The sequence below is a fragment of the Prionailurus bengalensis genome, chromosome A2 (assembly GCF_016509475.1).
Source record: "Prionailurus bengalensis isolate Pbe53 chromosome A2, Fcat_Pben_1.1_paternal_pri, whole genome shotgun sequence".
Lineage (NCBI taxonomy): Eukaryota > Metazoa > Chordata > Mammalia > Carnivora > Felidae > Prionailurus > Prionailurus bengalensis.
Window position 1 is genome coordinate 9,419,820 of NC_057348.1, and position 26,340 is coordinate 9,446,159.

At 56.9% G+C, this 26,340-nt stretch overlaps 1 protein-coding gene across 14 annotated transcripts in view; it reads right to left on the bottom strand.

Annotated features, from left to right (window-relative positions):
* The window catches only part of CACNA1A (calcium voltage-gated channel subunit alpha1 A), a 213,245-nt gene that overhangs the window by 19,688 nt on the left and 167,217 nt on the right, over positions 1-26,340 (bottom strand). For 10 of the 14 annotated variants that reach the window (XM_043586739.1, XM_043586749.1, XM_043586745.1 and 7 more), the window contains 12 exons: positions 25,254-25,414; positions 23,054-23,191; positions 21,615-21,816; positions 20,430-20,594; positions 17,037-17,147; positions 13,034-13,117; positions 10,175-10,180; positions 5,847-5,963; positions 5,430-5,495; positions 5,144-5,259; positions 3,227-3,377; positions 223-350 (listed from right to left, as the gene is read on the bottom strand). In XM_043586739.1, coding sequence (XP_043442674.1) covers positions 223-350; positions 3,227-3,377; positions 5,144-5,259; positions 5,430-5,495; positions 5,847-5,963; positions 10,175-10,180; positions 13,034-13,117; positions 17,037-17,147; positions 20,430-20,594; positions 21,615-21,816; positions 23,054-23,191; positions 25,254-25,414 — 1,445 coding nt within the window. The remainder of the gene's footprint in view (positions 1-222; positions 351-3,226; positions 3,378-5,143; positions 5,260-5,429; positions 5,496-5,846; positions 5,964-10,174; positions 10,181-13,033; positions 13,118-17,036; positions 17,148-20,429; positions 20,595-21,614; positions 21,817-23,053; positions 23,192-25,253; positions 25,415-26,340) is intronic. The other 4 variants (XM_043586748.1, XM_043586747.1, XM_043586746.1 and 1 more) reach the window with 1 other exon arrangement.

A 26,340-nucleotide genomic window follows, 5' to 3' on the forward strand; every position in this document is an offset into this window, starting at 1 on the left:
CCCAGAAAGCCTGGGCCTCGGGCAGGGGTGTACCCGACCAATTCACCTGTGGTGTGGGAGGGCACTGATTCTCATCTCTTTCCTCCAGGCTGACCCCTCTGAGGTCCCCGCGAGCTCCCTAGGGACCCAGTGCCCCAAAGTCTGGGCCCTGGCCTAGCCTAGGGCGCTTTGGTGCCAGAGAAAGGCGGGCAATGTGGCTGAAGGACTTGGGTGACTCCTTACCACGCTGCGGGGTCGTACTCGGCCCAGACACGCACGTACTCATCCAGGTGGTGGGGGCCCAGGATGGAGGAATCTCGGGTGAGGTACTCAAAGTTGTCCATGATGACAGCGACAAAGAGGTTCAGCATCTGTGGGGACCCCGGGGGCCAAGAAGGAGTGGGGGAGGGCGAGACAGACCCAAACGCACAGACACGGAGGCCCAGACAGAGAGAGAGAGATGAGAGAGAGAGGGAGAGAGGTGAGATGGGGAAAGGGAGATGGAGAAAGAGAAAGATGGGGGGGGAGGGGTTAGAGAGGAAAGGCACAGACTCACACAAGGAGTCCAGAAACAGATGGCAATATGGAGACGGGACAGAGAGAGACAGAGGTGGAGACAGAGAGAAATACAAAGAGACAAAGACCAACGATGATGGACAAAGAGAGTTGGAGAGAGAGGGGGGAGAGGCTATGTGAAATGGGGGCCAACCCCAAGGGACCGCCATGGCCCCAAGTCTTCCCACACCTGGCCCCCAACAAGGCCAAAGCGAGTGCTTCTTGCGGGCTGTATTCCCATTCCCAGCCCACAGTAAGCAAATATTTCTTGGGTGGATGGGTGGATGGATGGATGGATGGATGGATAGATGGATGAATGGGTGAATTTTCCTGCCCCCGTCTGCATCCGGTGGCACCTTTTCACATATTCTTTTAGCCCTTAGCACGTGGGGGTCTTGCATCATCTTGCCTCTAAGTCTTTGCAAATGTTGCTCCCTTAGGGAACATCACGATCTGTCTCTCTATGGGTAGCAGCATCTGGGGGAACTCCCTCCTTTATACTTAAGAGGCTGTAGCTGGGCGTGGCCAACCCCCACTTTATGGCTCCACAGGCAGCAGTCATGTAACCCAGATCTGTGATTGGTTGGGGGGGGGGCGGCACGTGACCCAAGGTGGCCAATGAGAGCCTTCCCTGGGATTTGTGCTGACGCTCCGGCCGCCATTTTGCCTCCACAAGGAGAAAGTCTGAGAATGGAGCCAGTGTGGAGTCCGCTTGTCTGGCTCCAGCCTCGCCTGACCGTTCAGTTACACAAGTCGGTGAACTGTATACGCTGCTTACTTCAGTTAAATTTCTGCGGCTTGCAACCAATTTGATTAAAACGGGTTCTAGCGCCTGCTCATCATTCCTGCAGGCCACTCTTTGAAATCTTTCTTTCCTCAGTCTGAGTCTCCCCCATCACAGCACATATCAGACCACACTGCTATTACCTGCCGACCTGTCTGCCTATCACCCCTGCAGACGGAGAGAACCGCGTTCTGCCCTTGTACCCCGGTGCCTGGCATGTAGTAGGTATTAAACAAATGTTGAGACGTAAACATAGTAGGTGCTTAACAAATAACTCATAATCCTCGCTGTCCTTAACTTCAGTCGCTCAATTTTTAACTCAGCTTCGTGATATCGATTGAGCACCTGCTGTGCACCAGTTGCTGTCCTAGGTGCTGGGGATCTGGCAGTGAACAAAAAAGAAATCCCTGCCCTTGGGGGGCTGATGGTCAAGTGTAGATGTCCTCTAGGGGCCTGCCCTTCCAAGATGGGCTGTATTATAAGATCTTGTCCCCACATGTACCCATAGCTGCTTGGACAAGGGTGGCCATTTGACCAGAGACTGGGTTGGCCCTTTCAGACTCTTCTGGGAATTTGGAACTGGACAATGGACCCTCTGGGTCAGCAGCTGTAGATGCTGGGAGATAGAGGCTGCAAATCTCTCCGTGTGAGGCCACTGGTGTGAAGAGGGAGAGGGTGCTGGGCTTCTGCTGACAGACGCTGGCGTCTAGCTGGGGTCTGCACACGTCTACACTCCCTCAGCAGCTGGCTTCTTATATCCCGCCAGTGGGAGCCACGGTCAGGAAACCAGACCGGGAAGGACAGGAGAAGGGACTCCTTTTCCTATATTGTGGGCTGAATTGTGTCCCCCTCAAAAGACATGTCCGAATCCTAACCCCTGGGAGCTGTGAGTGTAATCTTATTTGGGAAAAGGGTTTTTGCGATGTCGTCAAGTTAGGAACAGGTCATACGGGATCAGGGCGGGCCCTTGATCCCATCTGACTTCTGTCCCCCAAAAGAGAGAAATCTGGACGCACACGCACAGGGGAGAGGCCATGCGAAGGCAGAGGCAGAGACTGGAGGGATGTGGCCACACGCCAAGGGCCGCGTGGGGCCCCCAGAAGCTCGAAGAGGCCGGGAAGGATTCTCCCCTAGAGCCTTTGGAAGGGGCAGGGCCCTGCCAACGCCTTGGTCGGTTTTAGCCCCCAGCTTGTGGTCCTTTTTCACAGCAGCCGCAGGAAACCATCACCGTCTGCAACGGTCTAGGGGCAACGGACGACCACGGTGCTGGCGCCCCCTCAGCGGTGCCAGGGGCAGCGGGGTGGGTCAGTACACCCTCTTTTCCTTTTAATTCCCCAGTCCTTGCCTCCCACAGCCAGTAATTCTTGGTGGCTTCGGGGTTTTCTATTTCTCTTTCAACCCCATGTAGCCAATCCCTGTATTAAATCTCCTCCACTGAAGACACCTAATACCTAGATGGTTTCTGTTCTTCTCACTGCTCCAGGGAGAGGGGAGAACATAACTAGCATCCTGTGTAACTAGACTGGCGGGGGGACCAGCTCTCAGCACCACTAGGCTTTCCCTCGGTATAACCCGGCAGTTCTCGGGTGGGGGAGATTCTGCCCTTCCCCTCTATCCCTGGAAACACTGTCAATGTCTGAAGGCACATTTGCTGATCAACAGCTGGTAGGAGACCGGGGTGGAGACCAGGGATGCTGCTAAACACCCCGCAGCACACAGGACAGAGAGTGAGCCAGCCCCAAGTGTCGACAGTGCTGACGTCGAAAAACCCCGGTGAACCTGATCCCCAGCGGGCTCAGAGACGCTTCGGAGGGAGCAAATCTGTCACACAGCCATATTCCAGAGAAATCCGTGCCCCTGAGTGGGCGCCAGGTGAGGAAGCCCACCCTCACATGTCCACAGACTCACCAGAAACGAGCACAGGAAGATGAAGGAAACGAAGTAGAAGTAAGCAAATTCATTGCCACACTCGGGAGTCAGGATGCCAGAGTTCTTATCACACGGCTTCCCACTGAGGCAGGAAAGCATGATGTTGTGCCAAGCCTCCCCGGTGGCACTCCTGAGAACAGAGAGGGGGCATCAGGGACCTGGGCACCCAGTCCTGGACACTAATACCCCCCCAGGGAGGCCGAGCACTGGGCTCTGGGTTGGACTGGCGTGAGTTCAAGTCCAAGGTAAAGCACCTTTTTTCTCTGGGAACTAACAGAGGTGATTCTCATCCTTTGGCTGTGCATTAAAGTTCACGGGGAGCCTTTCAACAATGCTGGCACCAAAGCCCCACTCCCACAGACTTCGTTTCAATTGGTTTGGGGTGGGGCCTGGGGATGTAGGTATGTTTTAAGAGCTCCCGTCCCTCCAGGCAGTAGTCACCTCTTCCTACCTTCTCCCTAGGTCTCTCTGTTCCAGGCACACTGGGATCCTTGCTGTCTCCAAACATGGCAGCCGCGTTCCTGCCTCAGGGCCTTTGCACTTGCTATACCTTCTTCCTGGATTGCCCTTCCTCAGATATCCACACGGCTTCCTCTGTCAGCTATTTCTTCCACGTGTCACCTGCCTCCAGGGAGGCGTGACCTACCAGCCTCCGCTCCTTTAGTTGTTGCTAAATTAGAACTTTTTTTTATTGTACCCAAATACGTATAACATAAAATTGATCATTTTAGCTATTAATAAAGGTATAGTTCAGTGGCGTTCAGTACCTTCACAATGCTGTGCACCCATCACCACTGTCCACGTCTGGAATCTTCATCTCTCCCAAACTGGGAACTTGTATCCGTTAAACATTAGCTCTCCACTGTCCAGTTGTGGAGCCCCTGGCAATATCTGGTCTGTTTCCTCTCTATGAATTTGCTCTTTCTAGGTACCTCCTATAAGTAGAATCACTCACTATTTGTTCTTTTGCGTCCACTTCCCTCTTAACCTTTTTTATCCCCTTCTAGCACTCTCCATCATTAGCTCACTGATTGCCTTTCTCCCCCAGGGGAATAGAAGCATCCGGATGGCACAGACTATCTCTTTCTGCTTTGTTGCCAGGACCTTCTGCAATGCCTGGCACACAGTAGGTGCTCAGTAAATCTCTGATGAGTAAATGAAAGAACTCTCATGTGCAGCCAGGATTAAGAATCAAGCCTTAGGGTCTATAAGCCTCAATTTCCTTACCTGTCGGATGGGATTGCCGAGAATCCCCACCTCACAGGATGGTCAGGATTCAGTGAGGTAATGTCTGAAAATGCCTGCTGCACTTGTGTCCCTGGGCCTTCAGCTTCTGCCCAGCCAGTGTCCCTGCCGCCACCACTCCCCCCCCCCCCCCCCCCCCCCCCCCCCCCCCCCCCCCGCCCCGCAAGCCCAGCCCAACCCTCACTGAAACAGAAGAGGACACGCCCCCACCAGAAGAAGAGGGAGAGGACACGCCCCCTACAGAAGAGGAGGAAGAGGGCACGCCCCCACCAGAAGAAGAGGGAGTGGACACGCCCCCTACAGGAAGAGGACAGGCCCCCACCAGAAGAAGAGGGAGTGGACAGGCCCCCACCAGAAGAGGGAGAGGACACGTCCCCTACCTAAGAGGACACGCCCCACCAGAAGAGGGAGAGGACACGCCCCCTACAGGAAGAGGACAGGCCCCCACCAGAAAAAGAGGGAGTGGACACGCCCCCTACAGGAAGAGGACATGCCCCCCACCAGGAGAGGACACGCCCCCTATAGGAAGAGGAGGAAGAGGACACGCCCCCTACAGGAAGAGGAGGAAGAGGGCACGCCCCCTACAGGAAGAGGAGGAAGAGGGCACGCCCCCACCAGAAGCGGAGGCTGAAAGCGCGTCCCCTCTCTCACCTGAAGAGAAGCATGAGGGCCTGGAAGAAGGTCCGAAAATTATTGTGCTCAGTGATTTGGAACTCATCCTCATCACTGTCCTCATCCTCCACGTCGATGCCGATGTTGCCAAACACCTGGGGAATCGGAGCGTGATGACCGGGGGCAGCCATGCCCTCAACGGCTCCAGGGAAACCCACTCAATCCCCATGGCGGTCTCTCCAAACTGGGTCCCCCTGACCCGCCCTGCCTGAGGACGGTGGCCGTCCCAGGGAGGGCTCTGGGAACATTAGGGGTGGGCACTCACCTGCATCCCGATGATGGCGTAGATAAAGAAAAGCATGGCAATCAGCAGACAGACATAAGGCAAGGCCTGGTGGGAAGGAAGGCAATGAAGGAGAGTGCGGGGTGGGGGGGTGGGGGTTGCCTCTCGGCCACACCATTTCCCTCCCTTGTCCCAGAGCGCCACCCCACAGGGTTGGGCGGTCCCAGGCTGTGCCAGAGTGGTGCCAGGGCTTTTGGTGGGCCTCTTTGAGGCCATGGTGGCAGGGTATCAGGGGGATTCCCCTTGGAGCTCTCCAGCCGCCCCAGGAGCAGGCAGTCTAGAGAAACAGACTCTCAACAAAGTGCACCACACAGGCATTTCCACCCGATTTGTACTCTCAGCCAGAGCAGGGATGGGGGGTATGATCTTCTCAGCCCCAGGCTGGCTTCAGGGGCTCACCTTGAAGGACTGCACAAAGGTCCAGAGAAGGATTCGGATGGTGTAACCCTGTCGGAGGAGTTTGATGAGCCGGGCAGCTCGGAAGAGGCGGAGAAAACTCAAGTTGATGAAGTTATTCTGGGGAGATGGAGAGAAAAAGGGTGACCATCCACCCACCCCCAGGGGCTCAGAGCCGTCACCACTCACAGAGGCCCCTACATGAAGCCAACCAACAGGAAAAGCAAGCCAGACCCCAAATAAGGAGGGAGAGAAAGCACTATTTAATGCAATGGTGCGGAGGAAAAAAACGTGGAAAAGGGAACAAAGTTTGGGAGGTGGTGGTGGGGGGGGGGATAGGGTGGGAGGAAGGAAGAGGCAACTCAAAAGCATAAACCCTCCCGGCCAGCCCCACCCGCAATGGGGAAAAGGAAAGAAGAAGGAAGGAAGAGAAAGGAACCGGGTGGGGGTGGGGGTGGGGAAGAAATAACAAAAGAACAAGGAAAAGAAACTATATCCGAATCATCCAATCAGGAAAAAAATCGAGATGGTTTTTGTTTCTCCCAACAACCAAATGCACTGAGGCGACAGGACACAAGCGGGTCAAGTTGCCGAATCCATCACACGTGTACGATGCACAAACACCAGGGCGGGGTGGGGGTAGCCAGCACGCTCAGGCCTGGCGGACATGTGCGGGTTCCCAGGGCATGTTACGCTCCGGGCCAGAAATGCATCTGTCGTGGGACTCAACGGGCACCTGCCCTGCCCTGCCCTGTAGAGCTGCCCACCCGCTCCTGCCCGCCCTGACCTCACCCCACGGCCAAGAGGAGCAGCGGCTTGAGCCAATCGGAGAAGCGAAAGAGCATCTTTTCTTACCCCCTTGGCGAGCGGGAATGGGGAGGACGGGAGGGAGCTGGGGCTGGTCGGCTGCAGGGCGAGTCCTCGCTGCCCGCTGAGTCGGAGAAGATGCATTTGGGGCCCTTTTCCCCCCTCTCAGGGATGGCTTCTCAGCTTCTGGGGCTGGGTGGAGTAGCTCGGGACCAGGCCTGCGGGAAGCAGGAAGTACGCAGCGCCCGTGGGTGGGTGAGCTGGCAAACAGCCCAGGCCCACCGAGGGGCCGGGGCTGGAGGTGGGGCCGTCCCTGCCCGCAGGACCTCCCTGGGTGGACCCTGCCTCAGCTCACGGGCCCCCTGTCTAGTCACTGCCTCTCCCTCCTCCCGCCCAGCCGCCGGGAGAACTTCCCAGGGAAGGGGGGGGGGGGCAGCCAACTGGGAGGGGAGCGAAGAGACCAGGCGGAGACGGGGCGCTGGCTGGCCGCCCCGGGGGGGTGGGGTGGGGTGGGGGCGTGCCTGCTGGGGCCTCAGGGTCGCCGCTGGGTGGGGGGCAGGAAGCTCAAAGTCACAAATGGACCACATCTGGCTGACGGAGCTGTCTTGTCGGGCCTCAGCAGTTTTTGTTTTGTTTCGATGAAAAATAGTTGCCAGTGTTTAAAAGTCTGACTTCTCCCCCAAATCTGACTTGCTGGCAACCCTGGGCCTGCTTCCAGGTTGGCAAAAGTTAGCTGGGGCTCAGATGTGGCTGGCCCCCTGAAACAGACCACACGTGCCCTCCAGGATCCTCCAGGATCCTTCCCAGTTACTGTATCTTGCCTGTATCCGGCCTGGGAGCTGAGAGGCAGGGATGGGGGGTCCGAGAAATTTCTGGGGCTCCAAGAGGCCTCTGGATTTGCTGGCCAAGTCTAGGATGCCTCTGGGGACACATCAGTTGGTCCTTAGGCCTCTAGGACGGGGGCGGGGGCTGGGAGATCCTACCTTGACCATACTGGGCCCAACCACCGTGAGAATGTCCCAAGGGCCTCGAATACGCTCCCACACCCAGCTCAGCTGAGAGTCACCCCCTGTGCCCAGCTGACCTGACACCCAGCCCTGCCTGGCCACCCAGCTCTACCTGGGGACGGGGCCGATGGCCCAGGTGTCCCCAGCCCCTCCCGACCATCCCCAGAGTACAAGCCATCCCTTCACGGGGCGGGTCATAACATGGGGACTCTGCCCAGCATGCAAAAGCAGGCGGGCCCTGGAGCAGCCTCCGGGGGCTCAGGGTGGAGCAGGGGGGAGCCTGTCACCATGCGGGAGAAGCAAGGGGGTGTTGCAGGGAGACGCGTGCAGAGAACATGCTGCCCTTCTTGGAGCTGAGGGAGGAGACACGTGGGGGAGGTAGGGGGTGGAGATGACAGAGGTCCAGGTGACAGGGTAGGGGAAGGAACTCATCTATCTGCCCGCCATCTCTTCTTGGTTCTGCATCGAGTCCTTCAAGTGCTCGCAGAACTGGCGACTTCCCTCTTCCTAGCTCCCACTTTTCCATCCACAAGCCCGGAAGGAGCAGCTATGCTGTCCTTCAAGGCTGCCCTGTGCTTCCTGGCTCAAGGGCGATGGGGTGGGATGCAGGCCCCGGAAGGCTTGTGGTGCTCAGGGGCGCGAGAGCTCAGGAAGACATGGGAACCAGCCACCTGAGGGCTCCAGAGAAATCCTGCCCCCGGCAGCCCCCATCTCAGCCGACTTTGCCTCTGAGCTCCAGACCCCATAACCACTCGCCTGGCCCGACTTCTTCCGGGGTGCTCTTAAAGGCACCTCAGACACGCCACGGCTGTGCTCTACACCTGTTCTCTTCTCCTAACCTGCTCCTCTTCTGGCATCCCCTAGATTCTATCTCCCAGTTCAAGCCAGACTCCGATCTCTCCAGGTACCTTCCTCCCCCAGTCCAGACCTAACCTATCCCCGGGTCCGGAGAAGCCCCTGCTCAGACGGCCAGTCCCCTCTCGCTGGGGATTCCCCATTGTGGCCCAGCACCTCCCCCCCTCCACACCCCCCTCCCTCCCCGGCCGCCACCGGCTGCTGCCTCACAGCCTCGCCATCCTGTCTAATCACACTTCCAATGCTACCCCTGCTCTAAATGCTCCCCGGCTTCCGCTAGGCCCCAGGGGCTTATCCCCTTCCGCCCTCTTCACTTTTCCTGGGCCAGCCTTCCCTCCCTCTCTGCTCCAGCCACACCCCCTCAGCTTGCAGACCCCGACCCCTGCATGATTCCTCTTGACACAGGGCCTTTGCCCGTGCTGTTCTGGGCCTCAAATGCCCTTCCCCCCGCTCTTTTGCCTTGTTAACACTGCTCATTCTTTAGCTCCGGACCCAGTTATAACTTCAGGTGGCTTCGAGTGCCTATTCGACCAATGCCCAGCTTTCCCACTTCGACCCGCGAGGCGGTGGCAGTGATGTTGCCCGCTTCAGCCCGCCACTCCACTTGGGGCACCGAATTTGCAATCTTTCAACGTTTGTTTGGCGGATGACTGCATGTGGTACTGGTTAGGGGTGGGGGGGGTCCTGGCGCAGAGATGCCGTTCCGGGAGTCCTTCAACGGGGCTCCGAGGTGGCGGGCGTGGGGCGGAGGCAGATGGAAGGTACCGGAATGAGAAGTGAGCAAGGAGCCGAATCCGTGAGGCGACAGAGGAGGAGATGGTGTGTGCTGTGACAGGGCATGTGGGGGGCAGGCTGGATGGATGTAACAGGGAGGGACAGGTGTGCGTGTGTGTGTCTGTGTGCGTGTGCGTGTGTCGTGGGCAGAGGAGAGAGAGGAGCAGCACAAGAACAAGAGAGGAAGGGAGAGAGAGGGCGCATGTGGGAAAGGGGCGAGGGCACCTGTGTGCCTTGACTGTGTGTACGGGGGCGGTTACGTGAGCACGTGAAGGCCGGGGCTCCGGGAGAGGGTCTCGTCTGGCCGGCCCGAGTCCTGGCCCTTCCGTGTTTCCCTTGTCTGGGAGTGTTTGCCTGCCTGCTGTCCGGCCCTCCGGCCTCCTCGGACTTGGGAGATTTACATCTCTAGAAAGTCACACCCACGGGCCTGGAGTTTCCCAGGGCCCAGGCCCCATGGAGCTGATCAGGGGGGACAGGAGCGATGTCTGGGTGTTGCAGGGGCTCGGCGTGTAGGGACGCGTGTACGGGATGGGGCGGGAGGCCCACCCAGCTGAGGAGTCCTGCTGGAGCAAACCCTTTGCTTTGCAAAAGACGCAAACCAACCCACACAGAAAACCCCAACTCAGAGCCCAGTAAAAACGAGAGAGAGAGAGAGAGAGAGAGAGAGAGAGAGAGAGGGAGGGAGGGAGAGACTGCAGGAAGGAGGAGGGAGGGGGGGTGGGCTGGGGAGACGGACAGACAAGACGGGGAAGGGGTGCTGGGGGAGGGCGGGATGCATCAGGCAACCCAAGTCCAGAAAGCCCAGGGCGGGACGTGCAGTGCTGGTACGAGAAGATGCGTTCACAGTTAATGTAAGGCATTTAGACTTCAGAAAGAAGTAAGACCAACCGGATTCTAGATGCAGATGTTGAAGATGGAGGGGGAGCGGGCGGGCGGGGGCAGTTGGGGAGGCGTGTTCAGCGTTTTTTAGGTTGATTTGTAACCAGTGCCAAAACACCAATGGGTTTCGGTTCCCGGGCGGGGAGTGGGGGTGGTGGGTTGGGAGATAGTCATTGGTGTATGAACACACAGACCATGTCATGGATGAACAAATGAATTTCATAGTGCATTTTGATTGGATGAGTTTTTCAGACGGCGTTGTGCCAATATACAGTTTAAAGAGCAGGCATGAAAAGAGACAAGACAAGAAACAGTCATTAACCATCGCACGCAGGGCAAACCTCCCGTCACCCGGCCACTAGGGGGCGGCAGCTGAGGCCCAGTGGGCCTCCAGCCCTTCCCCCTCCCGTACAACCCCGGGGATCTGCCCTCCCAAGCGTCTGGCGCCCCCTGCCTCAGCCTGGCGGGGTTCTGGCCTGAACCTGGCGGGCTTACCTGGGAGGCAGAGACGGGTGGCTGTGGGCTCCTTGCCCCGCAGGGCAGGCCTCCCCTCAGCCCAGGTTGGGAGGAGCATAACATCCCGAAAGGGTCCACACACCCAGCCTCCACCTTCCCCTCCAAAGGATTCTGATCCAGGGCCCCGGGGGCTGGGGTGGGGGAGGTGACTGGAAAACCCAAGTACAGTGGAAGGCCCACTGCAGACCCAAGGATGCTCCCAGTAATAATAGCAACAGCTGTAGCAGTAAGAATAACAACCGCCATTTGTGAACGATCTATTTCCTGGCAGGTTCTGTGCCAAACCCTTCACGTGGCTTGCTCACGCGTGTTAAAGGTTGCCAGCTCCTTCCCTAGAATGCCAGCCCTGTGGGGGCGGGCGTTCTTGTCTGGTCTGGCTTTGCTCACGGTCTCCAGCACCTACGACAGTGCCCGGCACACAGCAGGCGCTCAGTGAGTGCCTACCGGATGCATGTGTGAACGTGAAGCTGGCAAGGACCCAGGGAGGTTAATTACAACAGTTATCCCCACGCTACAGGAGCAGAGGTGACGTAGGCTGGCAAAGTCAAACAGCTTGTGGGGAGGGCTGTTCGACTCACTGAATAGCCCTGATGCCCTTCCCTGTCCTGCCAGTCCGGAGCCCGGGCCGCGGGGGTCCAGCCCTATGGACCGCTTACTCCTGGCCACTGGAGGTTTCAACCAACTCCCTCCGCGTGCTCTGCGGGGGGTGCGGGGCCACCCTTCCAACCTCTCGTACTGGTTCAAAGCTGTCTTGTGCTCAGCTGGGTGACTGCCAGTCGGAGCTCTGGATCTCTTAGAGACTCAGGACAGAAGATGAGGCCGGGGCTCTGGTCCTCTGCCAGAGCACGGGGCCCAGGTCGGGGACACCCCCGCTGACCTCCCTAGAGGAAGGTGTTAGGGATGGGACGAAGGGAAGGGAGAATTTCTGGCTCAGTGGAGCTCAGGGCAAAGAGGTATGGTCAGGATACCACTTGGGAGGGAGGTGCCAGGGACCCATCAGAGAATGGCCTCCTTTTCTGTGTAGCTCTTTCGTCCCAGTGAGCCTCAGGAGTTACCAGGTCTGGGTGCGTGCATGACCTTGGGCAGGTCCCTCGCTTCCCCGAGCACTGGGCACTAGCTTCCTCATCTGTGAAATGGGGCAACACCCTCTTCGCCGGGCCACACCCCAACCAGGTGTATTCTCCACTTTTCTCTGCTTGTTCTGAGCACCTCCCCCACCCCCTGCTCCCTGGCCTTCTGGCTCCCTTCTGGCTAGGTTGGCCAACGGGAAGCACTGGCAGGAGATGGAGGGCAGGGGGAGAGATGGGCTTGGGTTATTTCTCCCCTGATGCTCTGAGCCTGCTCTGGCCTTCCTCTCGGGCACAGGCTCTGTCCCCGCAGGTCCACGGCTCCTGCTGGGCGGCCCCTCCCCACCCCAGCTCAGATTTCCTCCCCGCTTCAGCACCTGGGCAGGTGACAGCTCCTCACGGTGGCTGCGTGCCCCGCGCTTTGCCATCCTGGTCGGCCCTCTTCCCCTCCTCTCTGTGAGTAGTCTCTGCTTTCCAATCCCTTCAGTTAAACCCCCCCAAAGGAATCCTTTTATCTACCGACCCCCTGACCTGTACCACGAGCTGATCCACGTGAATCGCTTGGCACTGTGCCTGCCACGCAACTAAGTCGGCCATTATTTTTACTGCTATTTTGATGAGGTTGATATCCCTTCCCACCCCTGGCTTCAACAGTCTTTGCCCTTTTTGCTCCCCTTGTGAGGATTTCCTGCCCTCCCCACCACTTTCCTGAGGGCTCCCAGGCCTGGGCTTACTCGAAAATGGCCAAAGAGGGTATCTGAGATAGGAGCTCTGGGGCCCTGAGTCTCTCAGATGAGGGGGAAGGATGATGTGGCCTATGGGGCCACCACGGAGGTCTAGGGACCGCCCCCCTCCCCAAGCTGCAAGCCTCCCAAGCCTGGGGACAGAAGAGGGTGGACATCCTGGGGACCTAGGAGTGGGATGGGTCCCCAACACTGTGTGGGGTTTGGGGGTAGGGCTCAGCCTTGGGATCCTTTAATTATCTCAATGCACTCATCCATATTATTGATTCAATGGTCAACAGCCGAGATGCAGGAAAGTTCACACTGCAGTGCTGGCCCCACAGCTGTGGCTTTGGGCTCCCCCGTCTCCCTGAGCCGCCCTCCCGAGGGGCTGCCCTTGCCCCTGGAGTCCCCGCTTCTCCCTCTTTGGTCACAGTCAAGCGCTGGCCCGAGTCAGCTGTGGCTTTTGGGACCGCTGCTTTTGGAAGGTTCCCCCCCACCCCCAGCCACCCATTCTCCACCCAGCCGGGAGCTACCCAGAGAGAAGCTGGTGGGAAACTTACCCCAAACTCAGTCACGAGGATGTCGGTGATGCTGCCCAGAACAGTCACAAAGTCGAAGATGTTCCAGGCATCACGAAAATAATTCTAGAATGGGGACCCACAAGACAGAGATGCCAACACAGGGCTCCACGCCTGGCTGCCACGGCCGGCCCCGGGGTGCATTAGGGGCACGGCTGCTGATCAGCCCGAGTGCCCACAACACGCGTGGTCATTCAAATAGCAAAGTGCTGCTGTATGGGCTGCTTAATATCACCTGCTCTGAGTCCCCCTCCCTGGGACCCCCATGGCTCTCCTGGCCCCAGGGGGGGGCCTCCAAAGCCCGGTGTCGCTCTGCTGGAGAACGAGGGCTGTCCTTTGGGCTTGCCTGTCTTTATGACCTATCTGAGGGCTCCCTGAGACCCGAGATGCTTTATAAACGATGTCACTGGGGGGGCGCCTGGGTGGCGCAGTCGGTTAAGCGTCCGGCTTCAGCCAGGTCACCATCTCGCGGTCCGTGAGTTCGAGCCCCGCGTCGGGCTCTGGGCTGATGGCTCGGGGCCTGGAGCCTGTTTCTGATTCTGTGTCTCCCTCTCTCTCTGCCCCTCCCCCGTTCATGCTCTGTCTCTCTCTGTCCCAAAAATAAATAAACGTTGAAAAAAAAATTTAATAAAAAAAAAATAAACGATGTCACTGGGATCCTCACATGGACCCTCAGAGCAAAGGATTGTCACCCGCTTTACCCGAGGCGACGGAAGCTCGGAGTGGGATGCCGCTCACCTTCTGAGGTGAGCAGCACAGAGGTGAAGGGTCAGGACTGAACTCAGCTCGAGTCTAGGGTTTGTGTTCAAGACCGCACCTGCTACAGCATGCTCGCTAAGACAGTGGACTGTGGGTTCGAATCCTGCTGTATGGCTGTGGGCCAGTGACTTAACCCCTCATTTCTTCCACTTCCTAATCTGAAGAAGGGGAAAGGTAACAGGGGCATGAAACGCCTTCGGGGCACGTGCCAGGCTGCACTTTCTGGTCCCCTTGCGGTTGGATGGGGCCGCCTGTGTCTAGTTATAGCCAACAGGTTTTGCGCAGAGGAGTATTTGTGAAAACATTCCACACCGTTTGAGCCCACGCCGAGCAGCACCTCTGTCTGAATCCAAGGGTCTGGTTCAAACAGACAGCCCTCCCCTCCGGGCTCAGTGGGACCCACACCGAACACAGGCTTTCTCAGCACCCTCACAAAGCGGGGACCAGCGTGGGGCTCGCAGGTCCCCTTCTGACTGGTCTGTTCCTTCCCTGAGCGTCTGGCCCTGAGGCAGCCCCTCTGCCTCACAGAGAAGGACTCAGGCTTTGGAGCTGTGCTTTCCAGGCTCAAACTATTTTCAGCGCGTAGGAATGAAAGGGTCTCGGAGTTGGGACTGGTTGGGCCTTGGAGCCCTCTTCTGGAAGACAGGGGTATAACAGCAATCAGATAATGAATGTGAAGCGGGGGGGGGGGGGGGGGGTGGAGTTTGGTTATACAGCAGGTGCTCAATGAACGGATGCTGTTTCGTAATCATCTAAAAGGAATTCATGTTCCACTGGCACTTTTGGTATTTTGGCAGATGCTGCTGGGGCCCTGCCCATATCCCCTCATATTTCCCCTACACACCTTCCGTTGCTCTGCCCAGGGTCTTTCTCTGGTTGCAAATTAAATGGCTCCCCCTGGGAGCAGCCCTTGATTATGACTGATGGGCCTTGGAGGATAAATACCCCGGCTCTCCCCTCAGGTGGAAAGAGGCGGCAGTATGTGCTCTCTGCTGCCTCCTGCTGGTCCTCAAGGGAACTGTGCCCCTTTTGCCCACAGTGGGAACTGGCTCCATTATTAACACACCTTGTACTGGCTGCCTTCTGGCTCCTGCCTCACTCCTCTCCCCCACACTGAGTTCCCTGGGTTTCCAGATAAATTCCTCGCACTCAGTCCTGATCTCAGGCTGTGCTTCTGGGGGGAGTCCAAATGAAGGCAACTTTCTAGGCGTCTGGCCATAGGCCTTACCCCTGGACGACAAGGGTCCCTCCCTCCCACCCCATTGCCTAAACTGCACATGGTGAACTTCACCCAAACCAGAGGGGGCGGCTCCACGCAGGCCCCTGGGGGATGGTCGGGGGCGGGGAGGATGGAGCCCTAAGCCGCTTCATTTACCAGAAGATCGACGGGGGTTACAAAAACCGCACAGCACAACTGGGCTGGGCAGGTCCCGCGTCTGAACCTACACCACGCTCCCCTCCGCCCTGGGAGGCCGGATGCACGGTACTCCTGTTTTGTAGATGTGGAAACAGGAGAAAAAGGCCATGTGCCTTGCTTGAGGCCACGCAGCTAGAAAGGGGCTTGCACCCTGATACGGGCACGCCAGAGCCTGATTGCCGCCCCCCCCATACGTGTTCTGTGACCCATCCTGGTGGCATCCCCAGGACCGAAATGCAGAGTCGGTGCCCTTGCCCTGGCTGCGGGGTGCCTCCCCTTTCTGCCTGGTGTTCAACACTAGATGCATCTTGGACTCCCCTTGGGGCACTCATTAAAGATACGGATTCAGGGGCTCCCACCTGACCAAGTGAACCTGAACTTCCGGGGCTGGCTCTGGGGGATCATTCAATTTTAAGGCCTCATGGCGACCCTTCCTGGAATTTATGGGGCGCTCACTCTATGCCAGCCCTCATCCTCAGCCTTCGGGCACACTGGGGTTCGCAAGGGCTCTTCTGAGGAAGAGGCAGAGGACGAGCCCTCGCGATGGAGAGGTGAGGTGACACAGCCCGGATGTGAGTTGAATCGAGGCCTCTCTGGTGTCCAAACTAACACCCTTTGCCACCTTGGGAATCCAGCCTCCACCTCGCTGACAGCCTGGCGAGGCCACAGGCTGTGGGCCACTCTCCTCAGAGAGGTGGACAAAGTGGGTGGGCAAGAGGGAAGCATCCTGTTCTAAGTCTGAGCTTGGCCACTCACGGAGGACCTTCTAGAAGGCCCCATCACACAACCCATCAGTTCAGTTCAGTTCAGGCCTTCTTGGCTTTTTTTTTTTTTGGTTGGGGGGGGGGGCTGTGAACCTCCCTGGCCTCCTGGGAAGACCTTCTCAGAGGAAGCTTTGTAAATGCATAAAATAAAATACCCAGGATTGCAAGGGCACCTGTTACACCGAAATACAATTATCAAAAACTATTTTTAAACGGTGATCTAATGATTAACGCACTTCTTCATTAACACATGAAATAATCTCCGGCGGTAGGTTTGACGGTCACCGGCGTTCGAAGCAAGGCTGAACACGAACAAAAATTTGGAGGAACCTGCTGCCTCTGTCACGCGCTACGGAAAGATCTGATTTTTATCGGTGACACAGAGAATACTGGTCACACTGCAGGGGCTGGTCTGCCTTCAAGATGGAAGGAAATGTTAACGTCCAGTTAGCGGCTTGTGAAAACTAGAGACGTGATCTGCTCACGTCTAATTTCACAGCTCTCCCCCCCCCCGCCCCCCCCCTTCCCCCGCACCCACGGATCAGTGGGCTTCAGGTTAAGACCACTTGCATTAGTCGGAGATGAAGACAGGCTAGGGGGCGACCAACTGCATTTAGAAAAGAAAAGCTCCACCATCAGTGGAGGAGCCCGTGACGCAGGCAGAGACGGGATTTGGATTCTGGAAAACTTCACGTCGGTTGTCTAGTTGCGCGTCTGGGTGCTGCCTCCCTCGCAAAAGGTACGCCTGACTGTGGATTGTGGTTAGAACGGCTGGGACACCACGGACTTGGCCCGGTCCGGATCTCAGTTTCCTTAAACTGGATGGTAATCGCCGCCCTCCCCCCACCCCCGCCCCCCAGTTTGGATCGCTCTGAGGAATGACGGCAGGTGCATGCGCCTGGCAAGGGCTGGGTCTCCTTGCTGTTACCTGGCAGACGCAGGGATGACTAACAAGGGTCTGTGGGCACTGGAGCTGCCGCTGGGGTTGGGGAGATCATCACCCACCATCCCCGACCCACGGCTCTAGCCCCAAGGCCGTACTTACCAGAATCCCGAAAGCCATGACTTTCAGCAGACATTCCAGAGAGAAGAGGGAGGTGAAGACGATGTTGAATACCCTCAAAGCGTTTTCATAAGCAACCGAGGCCCCGTAGAACTGGAGTAGAGAGGAGGAAGGACGTTGGGGTCAGCAGGCGGGGGGGGGGAGCTGGGGAGGCGGCTCTGTGACTGTCCTGTCCTGGGGCAGGCGAGACCTGGACACTGGGCTTCCCGACATGCTGTTGGAGGCGACCCAGGCCCCCCCCGGCCAGCTGTTCCTGGGCTGGGCTAATCTTTTCACATCCAAACACACACTTTCTTGAGTCCCACCTTAGCACCCCAGATCCCAGGACTGCCTGCTGGATGTGGCTCCGGATGGAATGCAGGAGGAGGTCTGTGGCATCCCCTCTGCGGGATTTTCTTTTCTTTTTTTTTTTTTTTTTTTTCAGATCTTTTATGTATTTATTTTGAGAGAGAGAGCAACAGCACAAGAACAGGGGAAGGGCAGAGAGAGAGAGAGTGAGGGAGAGAGAGAATCCCAAGCACTGTTAGGGCAGAGCCCGATGTGGGGCTTGAACCCACGAACCGTGTGATCACGACCTGTGCCGAAACCAAGAGTACGAGGCTTAACCCACTGAGCCACCCAGGCGCAGCGCCCCCCCCCTTTTTAACCCTTAGCTGTGCACTCCCATGAGACTGCCCCCCAGAACACTTCCAGCACCCCCAAAAGTTTCCTTGCACCCTTTCCCAGTCAGTAACCTGCCCCAGAGATAACTGCTACTCTAAGACTTCCTTACGAGGTCTTCTTGCCCAGACTATTTAATTATATTCAAATTTATAACCTTCAGCCCTGAGGACCAGGTTACAGGAGACACGGCAGGTGGGAGAAGCCACAATACCCCACGAGGAGACTAACGCACCCACAGGTGGGACAGTTTTCATTCAACTTATCTGGTTTCCTCAAAAAGTCAACAGCATGGGGCAAGAAAAAAAAAACAGTATGGGGAAGACAGTGATTTAAAAGACAACAGCCAGGGGCGCCTGGGTGGCTCAGTGGGTTAAGCATCTGACTTTGACTCAGGTCACTACCTCATGATTTGTGGGTTCAAGCCCCGCGTCGGGCTCTGTGCTGACAGCTCAGAGCCTGGAACCTGTTTCAGATTCTGTGTCTCCCTCTCTCTCTGTGCACCCCCGCATTTGTACTCTGTCTTTCTCCCTCTCTCTTAAAAATAAACATGAAAAAATTAATAAAAAATAAAAGACAACAACCAGAGGCCATGTGTAGCCCTTTGGATCTTGGCTCAGAGAACAACCCATACTGTAAAAGATACTTTGGGGACAATTCAATACGTATCTTAGAGAAATCTTGTCAAGCATAAGAATATATAGGAAAAAAAAAAGAATATATAGGAAAATTTCTTATTTGTTTTTTTTTCTTATTTCTTGGAAATACATACCGAAGAATTTAAGGTCAAAATATGTGGTATCTTTAAAATAATTGGGGCGCCTGGGTGGCTCAGTCGGGTTAAGTGTCCAACTTCGGCTCAGGTCACGATGTCACGGCTCGTGGGTTCGAGCCCCGTGTCAGGCTCTGTGCTGACAGCTCAGAGCCTGGAACCTGTTTCAGATTCTGTGTCTCCCTCTCTCTCTGCCCCTCCCCTGCTTGCACTCTGTCTCTCTCTCAAAAATAAATAAACATTAAAATAATTTTTAAAAATCGACGAAATTGGGGCGCCTGGGTGGCTCAGTTGGTTGAGCGTTGGACTTTGGCTCAGGTCATGATCTCGGGGTATGTGAGTTCGAGCCCCTGGTCGCTCTGTGCTCACAGGGCAGAGCCTGCTTCGGATCCTCTGTCTCCCTCTCTCTGCCCCTCCTCTGGTCACGTGTGCAAGCACCCTCTCTCTCTCTCTCTCTCTCTCTCAAAATAAATAATCATTAAAAAAAACAGATGAAATGTCCAGAATAGATAGATCCACAGAGACAGAACACAGACTGGCAGTTGCTGGAGGCTGGGGGAGGGGGATGGGGGGCGGTGACTGCTCACGGGGACGGGTCCTCCTTTTGGGGTGATGAAAATGTTCTGGAAGTAGGGAGAGGTGATGGTTGCGCAGGGTGGTGACTGTACGAAACTGCCCCTGAATTGTACACTTTGAAATGGTTAATTATTATTTTTTTTTTTTTTAAGGAGGCTCCATGCTGGACACGGAAGCCCACCTTGGGGCTTTAACTCCCAACCCTGAGTTGAGGTCAAGAGTCAGATGCTTGACCGACTGAGCCCCCCAGGTGCGCTTGAACTGGTTAATTTTATGTTATGTGAATTTCACCTCACAACAACGACAACCACAAAAAAAAAAAAAGAGAGAGAGAGAGAGAGAGAGAGAGAGAACAGATGAAGCCAACACAGAGCGTGTTCCAAATGGGCACCTCTGGGTGATGGAGACCGGGTATTCAGGGACCCGCAGCAATCCCGGGGGATGCTGATTAGAATTTCAGAATCCTGGCCCCACCCCGGATCTGCTGGCCGAGAATCCACATTTTACCAAGATCCCTAGATGATCCGTGAACGCACAGCAGTTCGAGAAGCGCTGTGCTGTACTATTCCTTTCTGTCTGTTTGGAACCGTTTAAGGATTGTAACGATGGAAAGAGAAAAGAGCTTGCTTGCGGAGACGCGTTTCAAGCAAACGCAGGCACTCCCTTTTCGCCAATTCAAAAGTTGGCAGCTTAGGGACCGCGTGTTTTCAAAGTGCCGAGACATGTGCCCGTGTCTTTGCCGGGACTTCCTCATTCAATCCTCACCCCCGCTCGAGGTCGGGAGGAAGGTGCCGTTATTATCGTCCTCGCTTCATTGACGGGGAAACTGACGCCTGATAGTTGCTGGCCCCTGGCGCCAAGTTAAATGCTAAGTCAAACAGCGGAGCTGGGCTTGAATCCTGCCCTTTGGTCTTTAGACCACAGGGTGCAAGGTCCTGGCTTTTCACCCGGACGGGACTCCGCGGCCCCAAGGGTTGCAAGGTCCTCTTACCTGCCCCTCCTTTCTCATTTCACCCATTGCACGTTTCTTGAGGGCCTCCTGTTCCCTCACGCCCAGGGATGTGCCGAACCCCAGGAATTTAGGGCTGAGCGGGACTTGCCTGGCCCCTGTGGAGCTCACAGGCCGGTGGGGCAGATGGCTGGGCAACCCAACACCGACATTACGGCCCGTGGGTGAACCGCTAGATGGGTGCCTCGTGCCGCTACGGGAGGCCAGGGAGGGCTTCCTGGAGGAAGGTCCCCGCAGGTGACGTCGGAAGGGGCTCGGTCTGGGAGACTCGCGGCAGGCGGCTCCGCTCTGCGGGGGGGGGGGGGGGGGGGGGGGGCACGGGCGGCCTTGGGAGGTGTGGGCGGTGCTCGGGGCTCACCTTCATCATGAGCACGATGGTGTTGAGGGCGATCATGGCCATGATGGTGTACTCGAAAGGCGGGGACACCACGAACTGCCACATGCGATACTGGAAGCTTTGCTTGTTCTGTGGCATGTGTCGGGTCAGCGGTTTGGCACTGATGGCGAAGTCGATGCAGGCCCTCTGCGGGAGAGAGGCCGGCGGCTGGACACGGGGCACCCCCCCACCCCCCGGACCTCGGGCACGTCAGCCGAGTCTGCCCCCAGCCAGGATTCCTCACGCCCGTTGGGTCTTCACGCCCGTTTCCTCCTGCCAACACCCGCGGTTCCCTAAGAAGTCGTCATCTGCCCACGTGGGACGCCACCAGCAACCCTACTTTGCAGGCTCAGAGAGGCTGAGTCACTTGCCTGAGGCAGCACAGCTGCCGAGCGGGCCAAACCCGAACCTAACCGTTCTTTCCTACTGAACTCTTTGCTTCGTTTCCTCCTTCCCTTCGAAGGACGGAGGGATAATGGCCATTCAGTGTGAGAGCTCAACAGAGCAGAGGAAGGATGCATTCCCAGGTCCTCCACCTGGCTGAGCTTGGACGGTTCTAGAAGAGCCAAGGGCCGCATCTGCGCTCTCTTGGGAGGAGTGGATTTTCACTCACAAATATTCACCACCCTGCCCTCGGGGAGATTACACTTCACCACCCCACGGACATCAGATACAGATGTGTGACTTCCTCTGGCCAGTGAGATGTGGATGGGTGGATGGAAGGGTCGCTTCCGGGCACAGATACCCCCCCCCCCCCCCGAAAGTGCACAGTGGTTTGCCATTATCTCTTCTTGATCTGAAGTGTCTCGGAGAGCAACCAGAATAAAGGTAACGTGGACCAGAGCCGCCTGGACGTGCGGTGCTGGGCAAGAAATCAATCGATCCCTGTGTGGGCATCTGGCACTGAGATTCCGGACATGCTTGTTACTGTGGCATAACCTCGTCTGAACTGACTGATACATACACCTTCTTTCGGTGTGTTTTCCTCTGGGAACCCCATGAAGGGCGGCCCTACAGACCGAATGCTGCCTGGAGGATGCTGCTGCGCCCTCCCCAGATGCCCCCAGCAGCTGTTTTCTGGACGCACGCGTGTGCCTGTGTGTGTGCCTGCGATGGGGGGCGGGAGTTGTCAATTTTTAAGTGAAGGGTGCAACTGGGAAGCGGCACCTCATTTTTCTCCAGGCTGTATTCCTCCATCATCTTGTCCCCCTGCTCCTGGAAGGTGATGATGATCAAGGCCACGAAGATATTGACGAAGAAGAAGGGGAACACCACGAAGTAGACGACGTAGAAGATGGACATCTCCATGCGGTACCCGGGGCTGGGGCCCTGGTTCTCAAAGGTGGCGTCCACGGAGTGCTTGAGGACCCTGGGAGGCGCGGAGCAGGGGGAGGGGGGAAGCGGGACAAGCAACGGGAATGGAGGGAGACATTAAAAGAAAACAGCAACAAGATGGAAATAGTCGTTATCTTCCGACCCCGATTCCTGTGGTGATTTTACGAAGCCAGGAGAGTTCCCTCCTCCTTCGTCTGGGGGGGGAGTGTGGACAACACTCTCCGTTACCTCTCCCACCGCGTCCTGAGGGCTATCAGGGGCTAGAAATGATTTTATCTATGTCCTTGGCAACCCTCTCAGGGAGGTTATTAACGGCCCCGTTTTGCAAATGAGGAAACTGAGGTTTGGCAGTTTAAAGTGGCCTGTCGACGTTCACCCACTAAGGCCTGGCCAAGTTGGGATGGGAAACCAGCCTGGTGGGGATGGATGGGAGGGTGTATGGGAGTCGTGGAGGCACACACCTAAGTGCGTGTGTGCTGGGGGGGGGGGCGCATTTAAGCACAGGTGGTGGTGCCGGGAAGGTGTAGTGGGGATGAACGTGGGAGTGTGTGTCTGCGGAGCTGCTCTGAACAGCTGCACAGGTTGTGCACTGCTCAAGGGCTCTGTGTCTCAGGGGTGCCATTCGTACTGGAGACATGATAGATTTGTGCATTTACGAGGACAACTTTTTGGCAGGTGGCCACGAAGTACCTTATTTGAACAAAATCATTCGGTACATTCCGACAACATTCTGACAGATGGCAGTGAAGTCTGTTGAGGGAGTGCTGCCGAAAAAATTTGCCCAAAGGTGCCGTATGGGCTAGCACTGGCCCCGTGTGCGTGGGTCCGGCCCCGGACTTGCACAATTCGGCCTCACCACAACCCTGACTGGCCCTGTCTGGGTGAGGAACGGTCCCGTGGTCATCAAAGGGACTTGGAAAATGCCACGTCCAGGCCTTGTCCTTGGAGATCTGTGCTCACCAGCACAGAAGGGGTTAAGAGGACGTGACTGCCTGCGTCCACGGGGCCCTTCTGCAAATTAGAAACCGCACCCCATCTGGGAGGGTGCAGGGCCCCGACTCCTCGGGTTCGGCGCACTGCACGGAGGGAGGCCTGCACTTCGGCCCCAAACGAGCCCAGGCTGCTGTCCTGGTGACGGGGCCCCTCGTGCACCCAGCGGGGTCTCCCACCTCCGGAAGCCGGGAGCAAACCCCTCCTGGTCCAGGCCCTTCCCCATCCCGCTCCCCGGGGGCCCCCGGCTCCCCCGTGGCGCCATCTGGTGGGCCACTTACTGTGGCCAGCCTTCTCCCGTGGACACGGTGAAGAGAGTCAACAGGGCCCAGAGCACGTTGTCGTAATGGAATTCGTACTTCCTCCACTGCCTGTCCCGGGCCTTCACCTCATTCTTCTCGTACAGGAGGTACTTGCCGCTGATGCAGAAAAAAGGGGCCGTTAGTCAACGGAGGACGGGGACCCTCATCTTTGGTGACCAGAGGTAAGAGGACGAGGAGGCCCACCAGCCCACACGGCATCCCTCAGCCCAGGGAGTGGAAGCCCCCCCCGCCCCGTGCGGCTCTCTGACGGACGTGCGCACCCCCTCGGAGGTCGTCAGATGAGGCCACGGCCCCTGCTCCCAGCGGGAGAGCTGACTCAGGACCCAGCACTGTCTTCCAACATGAAAACTTCCAGTCCTGCCGGGGGGGGGGGGGGGGAGCCTCAGGCTTCGTGGGGGGGGCGCTGAGAGCAGGGAGAGAGACAGGAACTTTTCTGGGTCCATCAGGCCGAGGGGGACGGGGGCTGCTCCTTTTTAGGGCAGCGATACAAGGCTTAGCCCCAGACCCGCGGCCGAATGGAGTCCTTCCAATGTCAGGAAACAGCCTCCGAGATAACGACAGGCTGCCCGTAACATTTTACACGGCGACAGCGACAGCATGCGTCGGTAAGGGCCTAGCGATTTCCATCACGAGGGGGTGCCCGGGTGGCTCAGTCAGTCAAGCGTCTGACTTCAGCTCAGGTCATGATCGCGCGGTTCATGAGTTTGAGCCCCGCGTCGGGCTCTCTGCTCTCAGTGCAGAGCCTGCTTCGCCCAGCTCCTCTGTCTCCCTCTCTTTACTCCTCCTCCACCCTCTCTCTCTGTCTCTCAGAAATAAATAAACATAAAAGAAATTAAAAAAGAATTTCCATCATGAAGATGATCCAAAGATGGGCGGGGCGGGACTCCGGGCCCACAAGTTCTCGTCCACAACTCCAAAGTCTAGAAAGTTCTGAAAGCCAAATATCGTCCTCTTAACTCAGAGGGTGAACGTTATGGCTTGCAGACCGAATCTGCACCTGTTTCTGTATGGCCCACAAACTAGGAACGGTTTTCTACGTTTCCAAGTGGTTGAAAGCAAATCGAAAGAATGCATTCGTGACAGATGAAACTTACACCGACATTCAAGTTTTCGTTTCTAGAAATAAAATTTTAGGGGAGCCTGGCTGGCCCAGACGGAAGAGCATGTGACTCTTGATCTCAGGGCTGTGAGTGAGTTCAAACCCCACACTGGGTGTAGAGATTACTAAAAAATAAATCAATAAAAAATATAGAAATAAAATTTTATCGGAACCTTTGTTTATGTGTTGTCTGGCTGCTCTGTGTCATTTTTTTAATGTGTATTTATTTTTTAGAGAGAAAGCGGGGGGCAGGGGGGGCAGAGACAGAGTGTGAGTGGGGGAGGGGCAGAGAGAGAGGGAGACACAGAATCCCAAGTGAGCTCCAAGCTCCCAGCTGTCAGCACAGAGCCCAACGCGGGACTCGAAACTACGAACCACGAGATCATGACCCCAGCTGAAGTTGGACGCTTAATGGACTGAGCCACCCAGGTGCCCTTGGCTGCCCCGTGTCACCACGGGAGCTGCAGCTGAGACCATAGACTCCATAAAGGCATAAGTGACGCGCCATCTGGCCCTTGGCGGACAAAGTCCACCCACCTCTGATCTAATTCGTTTGGCAACAAAACCTGACCCCCTGGACCTGAAGCCCTTTATACTTGCTTTTCGTCCCATTTGCTGCAAACAGTCACGTGACCCCCCGCCAAAAAAAAAAAAAATTTTGATTACAGGGATGTCTTAGACCCAGCGGAGGGAGTCACGTCCTGCGTGGAACACGCGGTACACGATCTTTCCCAAACAACTGCAAACTATTCTGAATTTTGAAACACCTCTGCCCGTAAAGGTTTTCAAACAAGGGGACGCGGACGCGTGTTAATATCCCCCAGGTCGATCCCACGTGGCGACTGAATGAAGAGTTAAGCAGCCAGCTTAGGGCGCATCCTACCTAGAGCTCCAACCCCGACGCTTGTCCTCCCTTCTCCAGACCCCAGCGGGCGGCCCCTGGCTCACTTCCGGAGCCCAACACTCCAGTCGCCAAGCCCGGTGGCTCGTGCTTCGGGCCGCCCCCGCCCCGCTCCCGCCAGCCCCTCGGTGGGGGCACCGAGGAGAGCGGAGACCCACCGACAGTCTTTCTCAAACTCCTTGGATTCGTCGGTGCAGTGGAAGAACTTCCCCTTGAACAGCTGCACGGCCACCACGGCGAAGATGAACATGAACAGCATGTAGACGATGAGGATGTTGAAGACGTTCTTGAGCGAGTTCACCACGCAGTCGAACACGGCCTGGGGGGACGGGGCGGGGGGGGGGGGGTGGAGGGGAGAGAGCGCGTGAGGGGCTGGGGGCCTGCCCGGTCAGTTGCCTCCAGCAGCCCACGATCCTTCCATTTCACCGACCAGGCCTCACGCCAAGTCATGCTTAAGGCCCCGCGGCTCTGGGAGGTAAGTGCTGGGGCTGCACTCAGTCCTGGCTTTCTTTCCGTGCATCAAATCCCCGCCCCCGCCGTTTTCAACTCCCGGGAAACGGGGCGCTTCTCTGAGCCTAAGACAAGCTCACAGCTCTTCAGGGCAGGAGAAACGGGCAGACAAGGAATTTCCTGTTAATTCTGTGTCCCTGCTTCCCTCGTGGCCCCTTTTCCCATCCCCTGGAGCTGCGCTCTCACGCCCTTTGGACCGCTGAGCAGTAGGGGGCGCTCTGCCGGTGAGAGCCGACTTCACGTGCCCGGGAGATCCTGCCCTGGGTGACCTGGAACCCTCTCACCATCTGCCCAAGAAGGCAGGGGTCCAGGCCCGGAATGTCTCCCACCCCGTTCTGCTTCTAACCACAGCGGGTCCTAACCACAAGCGGACAAGGGTCCTCGAACCTACTGGAACTACAGGCTGGCTTGGGCAGCTTTCCCCAAGGGAGAGCGTGCATAGCTTTCCTGGGGGCTTTTATTTATGTTTTATCTAATTTGATTAATTAATTAAATATTATTTTTCAGAGGGAGAGAGACAGAGTGAGAGCGGGGGCGGGGCAGAGAGCGAGGGAGACACAGAATCCGAAGAGGGCTCCGGGCTCCGAGCTGTCAGCACAGAGCTGGACGCAGGGCTTGAACCCACGAACCGTGAGATCATGACCTGAGCCGAAGTCGGACGCTTAGCTGACTGAGCCACCCAGGTGTCCCTCATGGGGGCTCTTAAAGGGGGCCGTGACCCAGGAAAGGGTGAAG